The sequence below is a fragment of the Chroicocephalus ridibundus genome, chromosome 18, assembly GCF_963924245.1.
Source record: "Chroicocephalus ridibundus chromosome 18, bChrRid1.1, whole genome shotgun sequence".
NCBI lineage: Eukaryota > Metazoa > Chordata > Aves > Charadriiformes > Laridae > Chroicocephalus > Chroicocephalus ridibundus.
The window spans coordinates 8908533-8928559 of NC_086301.1; the positions used below are offsets into that span (position 1 = coordinate 8908533).

The 20027-nt window shown below is 51.1% G+C and overlaps 1 protein-coding gene across 1 annotated transcript; it reads left to right on the forward strand.

The window, feature by feature from the left end:
- The first annotated feature begins 3216 nt into the window (after nucleotides 1–3216).
- LOC134525069 (olfactory receptor 14J1-like) lies at nucleotides 3217–19281 on the forward strand. Its single transcript, XM_063355521.1, has 4 exons — nucleotides 3217–3333; nucleotides 8805–9266; nucleotides 16398–16451; nucleotides 19267–19281. Exons 1-4 carry the CDS (start codon nucleotides 3217–3219, stop codon nucleotides 19279–19281), a joined length of 648 nt encoding a protein of 215 aa, XP_063211591.1.
- The last annotated feature ends 746 nt before the right edge of the window (nucleotides 19282–20027 follow it).

Genomic DNA, 20027 nt, shown 5'->3' on the forward strand with positions numbered 1-20027 from the left:
AGGGAAGAAAGGTCCCGTGGCTGGGTCAAGCACTGGGATAAGCCTGGTCTCAGCCACGGTCACCAGGCAGGCCAGCCAGGACAGCAGGGCATGGACACAAAAGGACTTTCTTTGGGTATTTTGGCACTCTAACAATGCTGGAAATGTGCATGGAGACCCCTCCAGTGGTAGTGGTGGGAAGGGATTCCCCTGTCATGGGGAATCTTTGGCCAGATTATCTCCAGCACCTCCAGTTTCTCTTCATGGAGTCAGAGCTTGGGCTTTCTCCTCCTCTTGTTCTCTTGGACTTTGCTGGGAAACCCTCTCAGTATTGCTGCAGTCTCCACAGAGTGCCCTTCTTGGAGAGTGAACAGCCAAGCCTGAACTGGGGGCCGTCTAGAGCCCTAATGCCCACCTGGGAGAAGGAGTTAACATTAAGGGGGACAAATGATTCACCACGAACCACAATAAGGTCACCTGCCCAGTGGATGAAGGGAAGGTGGTGGATGTAGTTTTGCTGGATTGTAGTAAAGCTTTTGATAGTGTCCCTCAAAGTCTCCTTCTGGACAAGTTGCCCAAGTTGGAGATGAGCAGGTAGAGGATTGCAGTGGGTGAAGAACTGCCTGAACGGTAGGGCTCGACCCGTGCGTAGAGTTGCAGAGTAAGAAATCAAGGGCTGCGTGTCACGTTAAACTGTGCAAACGTAGACATCTGCAGTGCAGTGACAGGACACAGGCCTTCTAACCTTCCCATGAACCTGCAGCCTGAGCTTTCTCCCTGCACCCCCTTTGGAGGTGAACCTGAGCACAGAGCATGAGCCATTGGAGTTTGACCACTCAAGACCGTCTCCACCTTGGAGCTAATACGGGGCACAGCCAAGGTGGAGGCCCAGGGAGGAGGTGTTGCGGAGCAGCCTTTTCTGCTGCTGCAAACTAAAGCTAATCACAGACTGAATTTACTTATTTCCTGCTCCCTCCTTGATTTTTTTCTTTTTTTTTTTTTTTTCCCTCTCACAAGCTTAGCAGTTTTCTTTTGAGCTGCCCAGTCTCATTTCTCAATTTCTCTATTTTTGAAAGTCATGTTCTGGAAGTTGCTCAGAGCCTGCTGATGACGCAAACGTCCATTATTCTGATAGTCTTTCTAACGTTGTTAATGATGTGGTGGGTGTCTGGGGAGGAGCACAGGTAGCACTAGCATTGCTGTCGTCTCTCCTGGGCTTGTTCACTAACTGACTTATACCCAGGTAGGAACATGAGTCGGGGAGAAGTGTCCAGAGAACCCCACGCAGGTGGTTTCCAGGGAAATGAGAGAGAGGAAAAGAGGTCACCGCCGTCTCCTGCGGCACCGTGGAGTGAGGAGCGTGTTCCTGCATTGTGGCTTCTGCCAATGGTAAATCCCTTTCGGCATGCTCTGAAGTGCTGAGGCACCGTGGCGGCACAGCCACTGCCAAAAGCGGCTGCAGGCATCGGGGTGGCTTGGCTGGGCTCAGAGGAGCAGGTTTTGTTCGGCTTGGAGAAATGCCGCTGGTGAGACAGTCACTGTGCGAAGAGTCCTCCAGCAGTTTCCCATGCCCAAAGTCAGTCCAGCCCATGCACTAGGTGTGATCTCATGAAGCACCGAGTTATCTGGGCGTTAGAAAGAATATGCTGTAGGTTTGGGGCTGGGGGCTGGCGGAGTGTGTTTATACAAGGAGCACATGCTGCTTATGGGCAACCTGCCTATAAATGGTTTCTTTCACTTAAAAATTTGTGTATGATAAATGCAAGTATCTGACGGTATTTCAGGAAATAAAAATCTTTCATTTTTCTACACGTGTTTTTTTTTCACTTGGCTAATGTGAATGCTTTTATGACATGTTCTAAACCGCTCTTCTCGTTATTCATATGTCAGAGTTTAAGATGACAAACAGAGCTGCTTGTTAATGGCTCACGTTCTTCACGTGTGAGCCGTGACAAGTCCGTGTGCTCTGGGAAATGCAAAAGGGAAGGCTCAGTCTCCCAGCCGACGCGAGCATCGCTCTGCTCTGCAAGGGCTTACAGGGACTGGGGAACGTTTCTGCGCTGGGAACGGAGCCATGGAGCCCTCAGTAAGCTGCCATGAATCCATGCGACAGAGCAGCAGGGTCAGGAACAGGAACCGGAACCAGGCAGAGCTTGTCCAGAAGTTATAAAAGCCTGACCTTTTCAGGAAAACTAGATATCTCGGGAGATCACCCACTGATCTCCACTCCTCTACCTTTCATCACCTTCCTTTTTTGAATGCTTAGAAAGCTCTTTGAGGTAGTGTTGTGATTGCTTGCATAACGCCTCCTTTTAGCACCCTGAACGCTCGTGATATATGCACAAATAGCACCTTTTCTGCCTTGTTGAAATGCCCCATGGGTGCATCAATGTACCTGATTCATTGACAGGTAGCAGTTTGTTTTCTTTCTTATAGACTTCACCTGTCAGCCATGTAAAAATGAATAATTTGGATCTCAGGCATGTCCCCCTGGTCTCTGTGTGTGTCGACAGAGCTTCGGGAGGTGGGGTCTTATCTCTGAGAAGAGCTGAGGGAACCCTCTCTCACTAAAATCTAAGAGCGAAAGCTGGTGTTGCCCTTCCCTTCCCTTCCCTTCCCTTCCCTTCCCTTCCCTTCCCTTCCCTTCCCTTCCCTTCCCTTCCCTTCCCTTCCCTTCCCTTCCCTTCCCTTCCCTTCCATCATCCTAGCAGAAAAAATATTTTTTTCTGGTCCATACATCATTTGGACTGAAGAGATCTGTTCTGTTTTCTCCTGAGAAGCCTTTGCTCAACGAGCAACTGGTGTTCCGCTCCCATACAGCCATGCAGATCTCGTTTGGGCTTTCCTAATTACTGCAGTCACACCTGTGCTGGTCTCTGTAGTCTTTCACTGTGCTTGAGGGGTGCGTGATGGTGCGTGGGCTGCTGCCGTTGTCCAGTGAGCGTGTTGTTTGGGTTGCTCTGTGGACAGAAAATGTCCCAAAGAAAAGGCTTGGAGAACCACACAGCAGGACCTGGCTTTCTTCTTCTGGGATTCTCTGACCACGCCAACCTGCAAGGCCTGCACTTCACAGTCTTCCTGATCATCTACCTCATGGTCCTCACAGGGAATGGCCTCATGCCAAAAATGCTGCGGGCTTTCCTGACGGGAGACAGCAGCATCTCCTTCCTTGGCTGTGCTGCCCAGCTGTATTTCCTGCTTTTGCTGGGCAGCACCGAAAGCCTTCTCCTGGCCTCCATGGCCTACGACCGCTATGTAGCTACCTGTGACCCGCTGCACTATGGCCTCATCCTGAATGGGAGGCTCTGTGTCAGACTGGTGGTGGGCTCATGGGTGGCTGTCATCCCAGTACAAGTAGGGCAGACTTACCAGCTGTTCACTTTGCCCGGCTGTGCATCCCATAGCCTTCATCACTTCTTCTGTGATGTCCCCCCTCTGTTGGAACTGGCCTGTGCAGACACTTTCTGGAACCAAGTGATGCTGCACACCATCATCCTGCTCTTTGCAGTCCTTGCCTTTTCCTTGATGGTCGTTTCTTACACTCAAATTGTCAGGGCAATGCTGAAAATGCCTTCAGTTCTGGGCAGACGCAAAGCCTTTTCCACCTGCTCCTCACACCTGGGGGTGGTGACTCTCTTCTATGGCTCCCTCATGGTTGTGTACTTTAAACGACGGTCAAGAGACTCTGCAGACACTGACAAATACCTTGCCCTGTTTTACACAATTGTGACCCCCATGCGCAACCCCGTCATCTATAGTCTGAGGAATAAGGAAGTGAGAATTGCCCTGAAGAGGCTCCTATGGAGAAAGTGATAGAGCAGAGTATGTGAAAGGAGCCCAAATAGTACCAAAAGTCCCAACAAGGTATTTGGTTGTGTGAACACAGGTGTCCCATAGTAGCTTAGACAAAACCCGTCTCCTGCTTGGCTATAATCCTCCTCAGGAAGGGGACAGGTCTCCCGGGGCATTCCTGGTATCTCTGATAGCTCCACCTAGGTATCTTCATACTCCAGAGCAGCTTCAGCTCCCCTGGAGAGCTGACTGCAAACAGCTTGTTCAGGCTGTGTCTGCCCAAGCTGCCAGTACCTTTAAAGGAAAACAGTCGAATCAGTCAAGAGGGATTAGAGGGTGACTCATCCAGTGAGAAGAAGACGACTAACCTCAGGCTGGGAAATCATTTGCTGGACCCCATTGACTATCCAGAGCGTCCATGGATGGCATCAGCTTAGGAGAATTGAAGGACCTGAAAGTCATCTTCCCCTCCTATCATATTTTGCATTGAGCTGTACAATGCTTGACAAACTCAACATGAATAGATCAAAAGCAAAAGCAAACCCGAAATCACTAGGAGATTTTCATGACACAAATAGGCAAAGCTGTGAGTAACAGAGCCTGAAATAGACGTGCAGCCTGCTTTGAGCAAGAGGTTATGCTGGAGACTTCCCGTGATCCGTTGCCATCTGAATGGTTTTATGAGTCTACACAGCATTTGTTCGAAACTGACTTTGCTGATAAGATGGAGAAACAAGACTGAGACTGATTGACTGAGCTTTTGCAATGTCTGCCTTAGAATGAGATGGGTTCTCCCTGTGTCTCTCCAGTGGTGGCAAAGTGGGCTGAGATCATCACGTGCACATGGAAACCAGTGACGAGTGGCGTTCCTCAGGGGTCAGTACTGGGACCAGTGCTGTTTAACATCTTTGTTGGTGACATGGACAATGGGATTGAGTGCACCCTCAGCAAGTTTGCCGACGACACCAAGCTGTGTGGCACAGTCAACACGCTGGAGGGAAGGGATGCCATCCAGAGGGACCTGGAGAGGCTTGAGAGGTGGGCCTGTGTGAACCTCATAGAGTTCAGCCAGGCCACGTGCAAGGTCCTGCACCTGGGTCATGGCAATCCCAGGCACAAATCCAGGTTGAGCGGAGAATGGCTTGAGAGCTGCCCTGAGGAGAAGGTCGTGCTGGTGGGCGAGAAGCTCAACACGAGCAGGCAAAGTGCACTTGCAGCCCAGAAAGCCAGCTGCATCCTGGGCTGCATCAAAAGAAGCGTGGCCAGCAGATGGAGGGAGGTGATTCTGCCCCTCTACTCCGTACTGGTGAGACCCCACCTGCAGTACTGTGTCGAGCTCTGGAGTCCTCACCACAAGAAGGACATGGACCTGTTGGAACAGGTCCAACGGAGGGCCACAAAGATGATCAGAGAGCTGGAGCCCCTCTGCTCTGAGGACAGGCTGAGAGAGTTGGGGTTGTTCAGCCTGGAGAAGGGAAGGCTCCGCGGAGACCTTACAGCGGCCTTCCAGTCCCTAAAGGGTGCCTACCGCAAGGATGGGGAGGGACTTTTTGTCAGGGAGTGTGATGACAGGGCACGGGGTAATGGCCTCAAATTGAAAGAGGGTAGATTTAGAATGGATATCAGGAAACAATTCTTTACTGTGAGGGTGGTGAGGCACTGGAACAGGTTGCCCAGAGAAATTGTCAATGCCCCATCCCTGGAGGTGTTCAAGGCCAGGTTGGGTGAGGCTTTGAGCAACGTGGTCTAGTGCGAGGTGTCCCTGCCCAGGGCTGGGGGGTTGGAACTGGGTGATCTTTAAGGTCCCTCCCAACTCGAACCATCCTGTGATTCTGTGTGATTCTGTAAAGATATTAAAGTGATCTGTCCCCAGATACCAAGCACTGAGGAACAAGCATCAGGGTGACCATCTGCACACAAACATTAACAGCTGACCAAATGGAGCTTGAGGCCAGGGGCAGCTAGAGAAATGCTGGGATTTGGCCAACAGAAATGTCTTGAAGTTTTGCAAGGAGAAGTGTCCAGTCCTGCATCCCGGCGAAGAATAACCCCAAGGCAGCAGGACAGGCTGGGACCTGATGTGCTGAGCAGGGACCCTGCGGAGACGGGGCTGGGCACCCTGAGGGACGCCTCATGAGCCAGTGGTGCACGCTCACTGTGGACAAGGCCGGCTGTCTATGGGGCTGCAGGAGGAGGAGCGTGTGCCCCCCAGGCAACTTGAGTCACCTTCCCCTTTCACTCAGCACTGCTGTGGCCCAACACACACAGCTGTGTCCCAGTGTGCGGCTCCCCATTTTGGAGAAGTGGAGAGGACCAGGAGAGTGTCCAGAGGAGGTCTGCCACGATGGGCTTGAGGGCCCAGTGCACGTGTGCTTTCTGGAGGAGCTGAGGGACCTGGGCTTCTGTGGCCCAGTGGCAGGGAGGCTCTGGGCAGTATTGGAATGGCCTGAAACTGGTTGCAGGGTTGGTTGTGAGATGATGGATCTTCTCTCTGGAAGGAAACAGCAGGAGAAAGAAATAATGCAACAAAGGTCAGCTTGGGAGGTTGAGACTGGACACCAGGAGAAAGAAATGCCACTGCAAGGGCAGTGCTGTGCTGCAACAGATCACCCAGAGGGAGTCGGGATCAGCCCAAGGCGTTGTGTTTCAGGAACAGCCAAGGACGACAGAGAGAGCTCAGTAAAAGCAGTGAGATGCCGAGAGAAGAGCAAGACGGGGAAGCAGGGGGGATGTCTGCAGCCTGCAGGGGAAGAGGAGCAGATGTGGGACACCATAGCACAGTCAGTGGTGGAGACGGTGAAGGGAGATGGCAAGGCTGAAAGCCCCCAACAGTGCTTATGTCTTTCTCCTCTTGGCTGTGGCTGTTGTCTGTGCCACCAAGGCTACCAGAAGACACCTTATCCTTACAGCACTAGGGCCTTAGCGCCTCCTCTTCCCCACCCGGGAGCCGTCATTCTGTGTTTCTGCCCTTGGCGTTGCACGTCCTCCCATCACAATGCCTCAGGAAGACCCTGAGCTGTGGTTGTGGGGCAGGATCTCCCTTCCCAGGGGCTGGAGGCCAGGGCTTGGCCCTTTGCCTTCCTCTCACACATTCAGGATTAGCCAGCATCAGACACCTCTCCATTGCCTTTGCCTACCTGCCCTCACTGCCTCCAGTTTTCCCTCAAACGAGCCCCCAGGAGCCTTTGGCAGTAATGGCCCTCAGTGGGACCCATTAACACTCCAAGAAACTTTCATAATTACATCTGACTTTGACTTCTGGAGAGGTTTCATCAGCTTCCCCTGTGTCTGAGCTTCATGGGCTCAGCACCAAAACCACCAGAGAGGTCAATAAAATGCCTTGAGCTGGTCCTCTGCCACTAAACTGGTCCAGGCTTCCGGGATGGAGGAAAGTCATGGCAAGTCTCTTTTGCAGTCTCTTCTGCAAAGCGTGAGAGGAGATAAGCAGGCAGAGAGAGGTTAAAGGCAGCTGGGAGTGGGAGGACTCTGAGAGCTCACAGAGAGAGAAACCTTCACAGCCCTTGACACGGTAAGTCTCCGGGTGCAGGGCAATGCCGCTGCAGTTCCTGCAGGGATCTCCTAAAGCTCTCATAGCCCAAAACCTATGGGATCTCTCTCCTGGGTAGAGCAGGAGGACATACCCAAGATCAGAGATTCTCTGCTGCTCCATCAGAGGCAGTGGACATTTCACAGGGACTTTTCCAGAAGCGCCTCAAGACAAGCGCTACCTGGGAGTTGTCCTGGTTTCAGCTGGGAGAGAGTTCATTTTCTTCCTAGAAGATGCTGTGGTTTGGATTTAGTATGAGACTAACGATGATGAGACATTTTGGTTGAGTTGTTGCTAAGTAGTGTGTATGTTAAGTCAAGGACTTGTTCGGTTTCCCGTAGAAAGTGAGAGGGAGCACAGGCAGGACAAGCTGGGCCTAGGAATATTCCATACCACAGACGTCATGCTCAGTATAGAAATGGGGGTTGGCCGGGCGGCAGGAATCCGTGTTCGCTGCTCGGGATGGGCATTGGGTGGTAAGCAATTGTACTGCATCACTCCTGGTTTCCTATATTCTTTTACAATGATTGTCATTTTCTTTCCCGTTACTGGTCTATCAAACTGTCTGTATCTCAACCCATGAGATTTTTATTCCTTTTTCTCCCTCTTCTCCCTGTTCCTCTGCAGGGGGCCAGGGGGGAGCGAGTCAAAAGCTGTGTGGTCGTTCCCCCCCGACAAGGCTGAGGAGTGAGCTGGCTCTGCTCATGTCACTGCAGCTTTAGGACAACCAGGAGCTTCCTTGAGGTTTTCCTGCAGGAATATGCTGAGCAGCTCCTCTGCGTTACAAGTGGATTACAGATGAGGTAACTAGTGAATGTCAGACGCTGTAACCCCTTTCCCAAATCCCCGCTGCTGTGGAGCAGGGATGACTCTTTGGGAGCCCACAAGCAGAGCTCTGCTCCTCACGGCTCACTTGGCCAGCAACAATGAGAGCTCCAACAAGGGCAATGCAGAAAGCTCCCGGAAGGAAGGACACAGGCAAAGAGTGTTTTCGGGGCTTGGGTTTGGAAGGGCAGGCAATGGGAAGAGATTTGCTCAGAGCTGTCCTGACTCGTGAGTGTGCTTTCCTCCTTTGGCAGTACCTCGGGAACAAAGGGATCCGATGTCCAACGGCAGCTCCATCACCCACTTCCTCCTGCTGGCATTCGCAGACACGCGGGAGCTGCAGCTCTTGCACTTCTGGCTCTTCCTGGCCATCTACCTGGCTGCCCTCCTGGGCAATGGCCTCATCATCACTGCCGTAGCCTGTGACCACCGCCTCCACACCCCCATGTACTTCTTCCTCCTCAACCTCGCCCTCCTCGACCTGGGCTGCATCTCCACCACTCTCCCCAAAGCCATGGCCAATTCCCTCTGGAACACAAGGGCCATCTCCTACTTGGGATGTGTTGCACAGGTCTTCCTGTTTGTAACCTTCATCTCAGCAGAGTTTTATCTTCTGACAGTCATGGCCTACGACCGCTACGTTGCCATCTGCAAACCCCTGCACTATGGGTCCCTCCTGGGCAGCAGAGCTTGTGTCCACATGGCAGCAGCTGCCTGGGGCAGTGGCTTTCTCAATGCTCTCCTGCACACGGCCAATACATTTTCAATACCCCTCTGCCAAGGCAATGCCCTAGACCAGTTCTTCTGTGAAATCCCCCAGATCCTCAAGCTCTCCTGCTCAGACTCAGACTACCTCAGGGAAGTTGGGCTTCTTGCTTTTAGTAACTTTTTTTCTTTTGCCTGTTTTGTTTTCATTGTGGTGTCCTATGTGCAGATCTTCAGGGCTGTGCTGAGGATCCCCTCTGAGCAGGGACGGCACAAAACCTTTTCCACGTGCCTCCCTCATCTGATCGTTATCTCCCTGTTTATCAGCACTGGTGTGTTTTCCTACCTGAAGCCCTCCTCCATCTCCTCCCCACATCTAGACCTAGTGGTGTCATTTCTGTACTCCGTGGTGCCTCCAGCAGTGAACGCCCTCATCTACAGCATGAGGAACCAGGAGCTCAGGGATGCCCTGAGGAAACTTCTGCAATATACTGTATTTCAGCATCAATGAGGTAACTGTCTTTCTCCCATGACTCCCAGCATATTCTCAGATAACAGCAGGATGACCTTTTGTTCATAACCTATTTATGTGCTTCTTTTGTTGGTTTTCTTTCTCTCTTTCTTTCTCTCTTTCTTTTCAATGTTTTCATTCTTTTTTTTCTTCTTTCTTAATTTCCTGCCTTCTTTGCTTTCCTCTCTTCCTCTGTCTATTGTTTCTTTATTTTTTTTCTCTCTTTCTTTTACCTCACTTTTTGAGCATTTCAGTGTTCTTTCTTCCCAATGACCTGATGTACATGAGAAGCCAGACTCCCTCTATACTTGAAACAAAATAAAGGCAGCAGCAGAAAATCAAGCAGCGAATGAATGCTTTATTTTGCTTTGCTTACACACGCAGCTTTTGCTTTACCTGGGCTGAGCTGGGAAGCGCTCGGGAGAGGAAAACACCAGTGCAGAGCTCAGCTGTGTGAGTGTGAAGGCTGGGTGCACACAGCAGTGTTCTCACACAGCCAGGCCTTCTGGAGAGACGGGAAGGACCAGCAGAGCAGGACCTGCTCTGTGCCATGGTCCACGGACACCCCGGGGAACCTGCCCCAGGGTAATCGTCACCAACCAGCCCCTCACAGCTGCAGCAACAGCCACTCACCTCCGCTCAGAGAGCTGCTCTGTCCCTCCATGGAGGGACACAAAATGACTGCATCAGAAGTTTGTTCTTGCTTTCCAGACTCTTGAATGCACATGTCATGTGGGTGATGAGATGAATTTGAGGGAGCACAAGTGCCAGCAGCTACTGCTAGGAGTGTCCTGTTGTGGGAAACTCAGTCTCTTGAGATCACTTCAGGTTTTGAGTAACACCCCCTGGGTAACCACCACTGCCATGTGCTTCCTTGTATGTGGGTCATAGAGACATCGAATCACAGAATCACAGCATGGTTCGGGTTGCAAAGAACCTTTAAAGGTCATCTAGTCCAATCCCCTCTCCACACACAGGGACATCTTTCACTACATCAGGTTTCTCAAAGCATTGTCCAACCAGACTTTAAACACTTCCAATGATGGGCCATCGTCAGCTTTTCTGGGCAACCTGTTCCCTTCTCTCACCACCATTATCGCAATATATTTCTCCCTTATCTCCAATCTAAACCCGCCCTCTCTCCCTTTAAAACCCTTGGCCCTCGTCCTGTCACTGCAGGCCTTGGTACAAAGTCTCTCCTCGACTGTCCTACAAGCCTCCTTTTTATATTGGATTCCTGCAATAAGGTCTCCCTGGAGCCTTCTCTTCTCTGTGCTAAACAACCCCAACTCTCTCAGCTTTTCTCCATGAGAGGTGTTCCAGCTTTCAGAGCATTTTTGTGGCCCTACTCTACACGCACGCTAACAGGTCTATATTGGTCTTGTGCTTGGCACCCCGGAGCTGGACACTGTTCTCCAGCTGGGGTCTCACCACAGCAGCGTAGAGGAGGACAATCCCCTACCTACACCTGCTGGCCACGCTTCTTTTCATGCAGCCCAGGATGCGCTTGGCTTTCTGGTCCTGCACTTGGACCACAACAACCCCACGCATCGCTACAGGCTTGGGGCAGTGTGGCTGGAGAGCTGCCTGGCAGAAAAGGACCTGGGGGTTCTAATTGACAAGCGGCTGAAAGTGAGCCAGCAGTGTGCCCAGGTGGCCAAGAGGGCCAATGGCATCCTGGCTTGTATTAGAAATAGTGTGACCAGCAGAAGGAGGGAGGTGATTGTGCCCCTGTACTCAGCACTGGGGAGGCCACCCCTTGAGTATTGTGTCCAGTTCTGGGCACCTCAATACGAGAGAGATCTCGAGGTGCTGGAGCGAGTGCAGAGGAGGGCAACGAAGCTGGTGAAGGGCCTGGAGAATAAATCTGATGAGGAGCGAGTGAAGGAGCTGGGACTGTTTAGTTTGAGGAAGAGGAGGCTGAGGGGAGACCTCATCACTCTCTACAACTACTTGAAAGGCCATTGTAGAGAGGTTGGTGCTGGTCTCTTCTCACAGGTCGTTAGTGATAGAACAAGAGGGAATGGGTTCAAGCTGCAGCAGGGGAGGGTTAGGCTGGACATTAGGAAAAAATTCTCCCCAGAAAGAGTGGTCAGACACTGGAATAGGCTGCCCAGGGAGGTGGTGGAGTCACCATCCCTGGATGTGTTTAAGACTCCTTTAGATGTGGTGTTAAGGGATATGGTGTAAGGGAGGATTTCGTAGAGTGGAGTTGATCCCAAGGGTCTTTTCCAACCTAAATGATTCTACGGTTCTATGATTGCCAGCTCATGTTCAGTTACTCAAACCCCAGTATCCTCAAGCCCTTCTCTGCAGGGCTGCTCTCAAGCCCTTCATCAACACACTCCATGTGTCTCCTGCACTGCTTACAGCTTGCTGGGATGCTCTTCCAGCAGCTGTCAGGGTGACTGGAGTCCCCCAGGAGGATCAGAGTGTCTGTGGTGCTTCCTGTAGGTGAAGTAAGAACGCTTCGTCAAAAGGCTCCTCTTGGTTGGGTGGCCTGGAGCAAACCCCAGCCATGAGGATTCCAGCTGCACAAGGGTGCTCAGCTCCTCCTCTTTGTTCCCCAGGCTGCGTGCATTGGTACAGAGGCACTTCAGCTGGGCCATTGACCAGGACAACTTCTTTAGAGGAACACACCCGAAATCACAGAATCATAGAATTGTTAGGGTTGGAAGGGACCTTAAAGATCATCGAGTTCCAACCCCCCTGCCATGGGCAGGGACATCTCCCACTAGATCAGGGTTGGTTCTGAATATACCAGCAGCCCCTGGCCCTTCTCTCTTCCTAAAACTCCGTCCCCTTCCCCCGGTCAATCCAGTCGGACATGCAACTGGCCTCTTTTATACCGTCTTCTGCCTCCTCCCTCTTGGTTCCTCCCTGCTCCCCCTTTCAGCTCCGTGATTGGCTAACGGCCAGTTCTTGACACCGTCACACTCGCGTGTTCTCAGGCAGCCTATGGGATGGGCTGCCTGCCTCGCTTGGATATAAAAATAGAATATTTCTAGACAATATAATCATATATTGTATATATCTATGAAAGGAAGTGTATCATTCTACTAATGAATTTATTTTTTTTAATAGTACACACACTATTTTTATATATATACTTATGTGTATGTGTATAGATTTCTACAATGGTAAACATTAATAAACATATAGAAATTAAATTAATAATTTTTGTTTCCAAAGTTTAAATAACTATAAATTTGAATTGGAGCTATAGTTTTGAATTGAGGAAATCCCCCTTCAATAAGATTTAGTGTAGTGAAGAATTACAGTTTAAATGTGAACGGAAGCAGAAGGAAAAGGCCGGGTGGGGGTCCCCCACTTTACCAGGCTGCAGAACAAGCCCTGACAGGGTGGGCTGGGGGGAATTCAAGAGGGCGGAGGGGTGCCCGAAAGGTGGTGGGGCACGGACACGCTGGAACGTGCCCAGGGGCTACGGCCCCCTTCTAGGAGGGGCGAGCAAGTGACGGAGAGGGGGGTCAGTACTGGCTTGGGTCCCCCCAAAAGACGAGCACCCAGTGAATAGGTTGGTATGTGCTTGTGAGGAGCTGCTGCCTGAGTAGCCAACAGGCCAAGAGGAGGCTTCTGGTGTGTGTAGGAGCTTGTGAGGAGTCGTATCTCAGAGGTGAGCAGACAGCAAGCACGGGGAGACGGGGTGGTCAGGTCTCTGGTGCCTGAGTAGCGGATAGACCAGGAGCAAGGCCAGGGCTCCTGTAGGGGCTGGTGAGGTCACTGGTGCTGCTGTAGCTGATAGGAGACACGTGGCTCAGGTTTGTACTTGTGATGTCACTCTTGGCTGAGTAGCTGATAAGGCAGGACCAGGTGCACAGCTCATGTAGGTGCTTGTGAGGTCACTGGTCCCTGCGCAGATGACAGGCCAGGAGCTGTCACCTGGCTTGTGGATGTCTTTGCGATGGCACTGGTGCCTGAGGAGCCCAGGAGAAACATGTCTTGTGTTGGGTGTTTTGAGGTCCCAGGTGCCTGAGAATCTGGGAGGCCAGGACTGGGCACCCATCTTGTGTAGGTGTTTGCAAGGTCACCTGTGACCGTTCAGCTGACAGGCCAGCAAGAGGCCCATGGGTTGTGTAGGTGCTGGTGAAGTCACTGCTGCCCGCGTACCTGGTAGGGCAGGAACAGGAACATGGCCTGTGATTTCCCCACTGCCTGTGTAACTTTTAGGCAAGGAGCCGGTGTATGGTTTGTGTGGGTGCTTCTGATGTCATTAAAATGGACCTCTCCTTGACAGAACACATCAGAGGTTGACTCAGCATCAGAGCCATCTGACTTTAACTTCTGACTTTAACTTCTCAAGTGGTTTGATCACTCTCCTCACGGTAACTGAGGTCCATGGGAGTCAGCACCAAATACATCACAGGGTCGTTAAAATGCAAAAAGCTCTGATGAGCCATGCCTTTCCCCATAAGATTCTTCAAGTCTTCAAGTCTTGTACAGCCGGTTGGAGAGGTTTCAGGACTTTAAAGAGGGAGATTTCAATGAATATCAAAGGGAAAGGACTTTTTGAGATTTTTGGTTTCTTTTGTCAGTTTTTTTCCCAGCTGACAGAATAAGTGTTCCCAACAATCTTCAGCTGATATTCATCCAGGGTGCCTCCTAAGGAGCTCTGGACATGTAGGAAAAGCAGTCTCCTCGATGGCAAACACCGTATAGACAGTTCCTCCTCACCACCCCAACCCCGCCATTTCTCTCCGTGGCCACCTGGCCATGATTTTAACATCTCAATGTTAAAATCTAACCTTTTCCCACTGAAGTCTGTAGTTGAACGTTACAGCTCCTGGGCTCCAGTTCCCACCTGCTTTTCTTAGAGAACTGGCCGCAGACAGGCACAGAAGGGTTTTTCTTAATTATGCACAAACAAAAGTACAAAGTGATGCAGCCTGATAGAACATATAACACAGTGCTCCAGAGAATGATAATTTCTTGTCCCGAGGTTAATACGCTTCCTGAAAATGCCATTTTTGGCATCAGGGGAAAGCATCTTCATTTTATGAAATGTATTCATTCATCTCTGCTGGTGAAAACGTGCTCATATTTTTTTAAATGTGGAAAACAATTCCTCAGCTTCTCAGGCAGACCTCAGTTGCTCGACACCCCAGTTACCTGATGCCTTTGCCTGGGACTGGCAGCCAGCACATGAGAGCTGAGGGACACCAGAGCCCCCAGCAGCTGCACAGGGAGGCTGGGCAGAGGGTCTCAGGGCATCTGCACTGGCAAGAGGCACCTGGGTCCCTGCAGCTGAGGACATTTGTGTCCTGTTAAATGCATCGCATCTGAAAATCTGAAAATCACTTTCCCTTCCAAATGGAGACAGCACACCAAATGGCCCCTCTAAGTCTGCAACATTAAAACACAACTAAACCAAACAAGGCGGATGAGAACCGCATGAAGGGCTGAGTCACCATCCCTGAATGTGTTTAAGACTCGTTTAGATGTGGTGTTAAGGGAGTAAGGGAGAACTTCGTAGAGTGGAGCTGATGCTCGGACTCAATGATCCCAAGGGTCTTTTCCAACCTAAATGATTCTATGATTCTATGGCCCAGGTGCTGTGTAGCTAGGGATTGTTTACTTATCCCACGCTTTGCCGCCAGGGAGAGCGATGAGAACTCCAGGGCTCCTTCCAGGTGCTGCGTCCGCACGTCCTTCGGCATCCACAATTCCCCCTTCTTCATTTACTACAAAAACAGTGGCCAAGGTTTTATCTGTAAGACGCTGCGCACACCGTAGCACACAGGGAATACAAAGCATAATGCACAAGAATATGCTTATACAAAAAAGCAAGAATTTGAGAGCTGATTGCAACCATCCAGTTAAGCCCCAACTGTTAAAAAGGTTATCCAGCCATCCCCAACTTCCCCCCATTCGTAATTTCTGCACATTTTGCTCTAACTGTTGTATACTTTTATGGATTGATTCAGAGTGGTCTGATAAATTCATACAGCACGTGCCATCAAAATCTTCACATCCATGGCCATGCGCTAATAACAGAAAATTGACGGCTGCTCTACTTTACAGAGTTGCATGGCGTACTGAATCTACATCTAATAAAAGGCCAGGAAGAGCTACTGAAGTAGCCTTACTTTGTTCCACAAGCCAACAACCTAGCTTTTTTTAAGAGCGTTAGGGCTTTTGCAGAAGCCACACCGGGAGCAGAGAAAGAAGAAATGGCAACCACAGGTGGCTGCCAAAAGTGTACCCGGTAATCAAGAGGGGTGACCTTTTGGAGATACGTTGCGTTTCGAGAGCATTTGGCAAAGTTAAAACACTTACGAGCATCCATCTGAATTTAGCCTAGAATACCAACCTCCTGTGGCTCTAAAGGCAGGGGAGAGAATAATTTATTTGCCCAGTAGAATCTACTGAGGCAATCTGTAGGTTAAGACTTTGTGATAACCAAGGGTCAAGGTCGTCCTTTTTGACAGGGACATGTATGTGGCTTGGATCCATTCCAGAAAGCTGCTGACAGCACAAACGACCCTGGGAAAACAATCGTGGTAACATTTCAGTCATCATAGTTACTGTTTTGGAAAAGGTACGTGGCAAAACTACCCACTCTAATGCAGTCGGGCTCTTTGCGAGTGCATCATCCCACTGTCCTATCAGGGCGTAAGGTTGAAACTCTTGTAGGAAGGTGTTCAACGCGTCTTGCAGCAGTAGTAGACTATATCTTACCTGCAACGTGCTGTAATGCCTTCTGAGCTGTTGGGGTTAATGAACATAGAACTTATGTTCTGGCAGGGCCTGGCAGGGCCAGCCCGACTGGTAGATCCCATGGGGTTAACTAACCAGGTAGCCTTTGCTAAATGTGCATCCCAATGTTTTAAAGTCCCACCACCCATTGCTCTCAGTGTAGTTTTTGACAGTCCATTGTATCGTTCTATCTTCCCAGAGGCTGGTGCGTGACGGGGGATGTGATACACCCACTCAATGCCATGCTCAGGTGTCTATGAGGCTGTTTTGGAAATGAGTCCCGTTGTCCGACTCAATTCTCTCTGGGGTACCATGTTTCCACAGGACTTGCTTTTCAAGGCCCAGGAGAGTGTTCAGGGCAGTGGCATGGGGCACAGGGTATGTTTCCAGCCATCCAGTGGTTGCTTCCACCATTGTGAGCACACAGCGCTTGCTTTGACGGGTTTGTGGTGGTGTGATATAATCAATCTGCCAGGCCTCCCCAGATTTATATTTCAGCCACCGTCCTCCACACCAAAGAGGCTTCAAACGCTTGGTTTGCTTGATTGCAGTGCATGTCTCACATTCATGGATGACCTGTGCAATAGTGTCCATGGTCAAGGCCACCCCTCGGTCACGAGCCCATCTATATGTCGCATCTCTTACTTGATGGCCTGAGGTGTCATGGGCCCACCGAGCTATGAAGAGTTCACCCCTACGTTGCCAGTCCAGATCCAGCTGAACCACTTCAATCCTAGCAGCCCGATCCACCTGCTGCTTGTTCTGATGTTCCTCCGTGGCCCGATTCTTCGGTACATGGGCATCTACGTGGCGTACTTTCACAACCAGATTCTCTATCCAGGCAGCAATATCTTGCCATAGTTCAGCAGCCCAGATGGGTTTGCCTCTGCGCTGCCACTTGCCCTGCTTCCGCTGCTGTAGCCACCCCCACAGAGCATTTGCCACCATCCATGAGTCAGTGTCGAGATCAAGTACTGGCCATTTTTCTCGCTTGGCAATGTCCAAAGCCAGCTGAATGGCTTTCACCTCTGCAAACTGGCTCGATTCACCCTGTCCTTCACTGGCCTCTGCAACTTGTCGTGTAGGACTCCACACAGCAGCCTTCCACTTTCCATGCTTTCCCACAATCCGGCAGGACCCAGCAGTGAACAGGGCATCTTTCTTCCCATTTTTTGGCAGTTTATTATATGGGGCCTCTTCCACACGCGCCACCTCCTCCCCTGGTGACATTCCAAAATCCTTGCCTTCTGGCCAGTCCACGATCACTCCCAGAATTCCTCGGTGACTGGGTTTTCCCATTCGAGTTTGCTGTGTGATCCGTGCAATCCACTTACTCCCTGTGGCACCAGTTGCATGATGTGTGGTGGGGACCCTTTCTTTGAACATCCAGCCCAGCCCCGGCAGTCGAGGTGCTGAGAGGAGCTGTGCTTCTCTACCAACCACTTCCGAAGCAGCTCGACCCCCTTCATATGCTGCCAAGATCTCTTTTTCTGTTGGAGTCTAGCGGGCTTCGGATCCTCTGGATCCCCGACACCAAAACCCCAGGGGTCGACCTCGGGTCTCCCCTGGTGCTTTCTGCCAGAGACTCCAGGTAGGGCCGTTCTCCCCGGCTGCGCTGTAGAGCACCTTTTCAATGGCTTGTCCTGCCCGGACTGTCCCCAGGGCCACTGCATGGACTATTTCCTGTCTGATTTGTTCAAAAGCTTGTCGTTGCTCAGGACCCCATTTGAAATCGTTCTTCTTCCGGGTTACTTGATACAGAGGGCTTACAATTAGATTGTGATGTGGGATATGCATTCTCCAAAAACCCACAATGCATAAGAGAGCTTGTGTTTCCTTTTTACTAGTTGGTGGAGACATAGCTGCTATGTTGTTGATCACATCCGTTAAATACCCACATAAAAATACCCTCTCGGGAGGTAATCTATACCAAGGATGCATGGAGCCTCTGGGCCAGTCACAATGGGATGCATTTGCCACTCATTCCCAGTTAGGCTAACTTCAGCCTCCATCCAGTACAGTCAGCTCTTGGGACCCCCCTGTCACCCCAGAAATACAGATGGGTTCTGCCCCTCTGTAGCTTGATGGTATTAGGGTGCACTGTGCACCCGTGTCCACTAGAGCCTTATACTCCTGTGGGTCTGATGTGCCAGGCCATCGGATCCACGCTGTCCAATAAACCCGGTTGTCCCTTTCCTCCACCTGGCCGGAGGCAGGGCCCCTCTAATCCTGGTCATACTATCTGGTACTCACTTCTTGCAGAAATGACTTGGAAGTTCCCTCAAGAGGATCAGAAGCAAGATCAGGCCTTCTGCTCTGTCTGGGCAACTGCCCCCTGGAGACCGGGGCGGCACTTTTCCTGGAGGGATCACCCTTTGTGGTTGTCCTTCCTTGCAACTCCTGTACCCATGTCCGCAGCATCGAAGTAGGTTGTCCATCCCACTTCCTCATGTCCTCCCCGTGGTCACGCAGGTAGAACCAAAGGGTGCCTCGTGGTGTGTACCCTCTGTACTCTCTGTACCCTCTGTACTCTCTTGTGTATCCTCTCTTGAGTGGGGAAACGCCTGCTCCTAAGAGCTGAGACGCTGGCCCGTACAGGTGGGGAGTAGGACATATTCTCTTCAAGTTGCTGGACCTTCCACGACAGTTTCTCCACAGCTGAGACAACGGGGGAAGAGAGACTTTCTTCATATGGCCAGAGCCGGCCAGCCACCTCATCCACCCTTGGTCCCTCTTCGCCTTTCCATTCCATTACTGCCAGTGAGTCGGCATATGACGATGGTGCGCTCCGTACAAACTTCTGCCACATGGGCCTTGTGCATTGCACCTCATCAGGGTCTGTGCGTAAGTCTGCATCATCCGAGTCATAATAAACCATGTCCCGCACGGCTAATTCTCTCAGGCACTGGATACCTCTTTCCAGGGTAGTCCACTTGCTTGGGTGACATACAACATCTTCACTGAAGGGGGACCTCTCCCTCACGCCTGACAGGAGTCGTTTCCAGAGGCTGAGGGCTTGGGTCTTCTTCCCAATTGCCTTGTCAATGCCACCGTCCCTCGACAGGGATCCCAGCTGCCTGGCTTCCCTACCCTCTAATTCCAGGCTACTGGCCCCGTTATCCCAGCACCGGAGCAGCCAGGTGACAATGTGCTCCCCTGAAAGTCGGCTGAAATCTTTTCGCATATCCTGCAGCTCGCTCAAGGATAGGGATCGGGTGATTATCTCTGGTTCTGCCTCTTCCTTCTGTTCTCTTGATGGCCCTGGTTCATCATCATCCCTTACTAAGTGAACTGATTTCTTCGTGTACTTCTTCTTCTGTATGGGGGCAACTGATACTGTCACGGGTTTCTTCCCTGGTTCAGTGGCAGTGGCTGCCACAGAGGGGGTTGCAGTAGCCGTAGCGTCTGTCGCAGGGGTTGCAGTAGCCACACTGTCTGTCGGCCTGGTCTCCATCTCTTCCCCCTGAGGGTGCTACATAGCACTGAGCAGTGCCTGGCAGATACTGGCCAGGGCCCAGCACAGTGCGGTGAGTTGTGCCTCTCCAGAATAGCCACAGCATTTTCCCTTCAGATATTCTACCACTCCATCAGGGTCCTGCAATTGTTCAGGGGTGAAGTCCCAGACCACTGGAGGCGAGAAGTTCTCTAGGCACCTGCCCACGTTCTCCCACATGCCGTGCCACCCCTGACTGTCCAGCATCGGAGCAGATCTCCAGGTGGTAGTCTTAAATAGTTGTTTAACACTAAACAGGACCTGGAACACATTCAGGAGACATAACAATAGGACCAGGCTGGTTTGAGCATCCCAAGGATATTCAACATTCTCAAAAGCTGACATACCTGCCCCGAGGGAGAAAAGGGAGGCAAAAGAGTTGGGGAAAGTGTCCCCCCCTGTTTCCCCCACAGACCGGATGTAATTATTAATAAATTGGGAGAGATGTTGCCCAATGTACG

What these genes read in the sequence shown, in the direction of transcription:
- LOC134525069 (XM_063355521.1), top strand. Translation starts at nt 3,217, where the DNA reads ATGGCCTACGACCGCTATGTAGCTACCTGTGACCCGCTGCACTATGGC. An exon ending in TGGCTGTCATCCCAGTACAA is followed by an intron (nt 3,334 to 8,804) that starts GTAGGGCAGACT and finishes TGCAAACCCCTG; the next exon opens with CACTATGGGTCCCTCCTGGG. An exon ending in TGTACTCCGTGGTGCCTCCA is followed by an intron (nt 9,267 to 16,397) that starts GCAGTGAACGCC and finishes ATGTTTCCACAG; the next exon opens with GACTTGCTTTTCAAGGCCCA.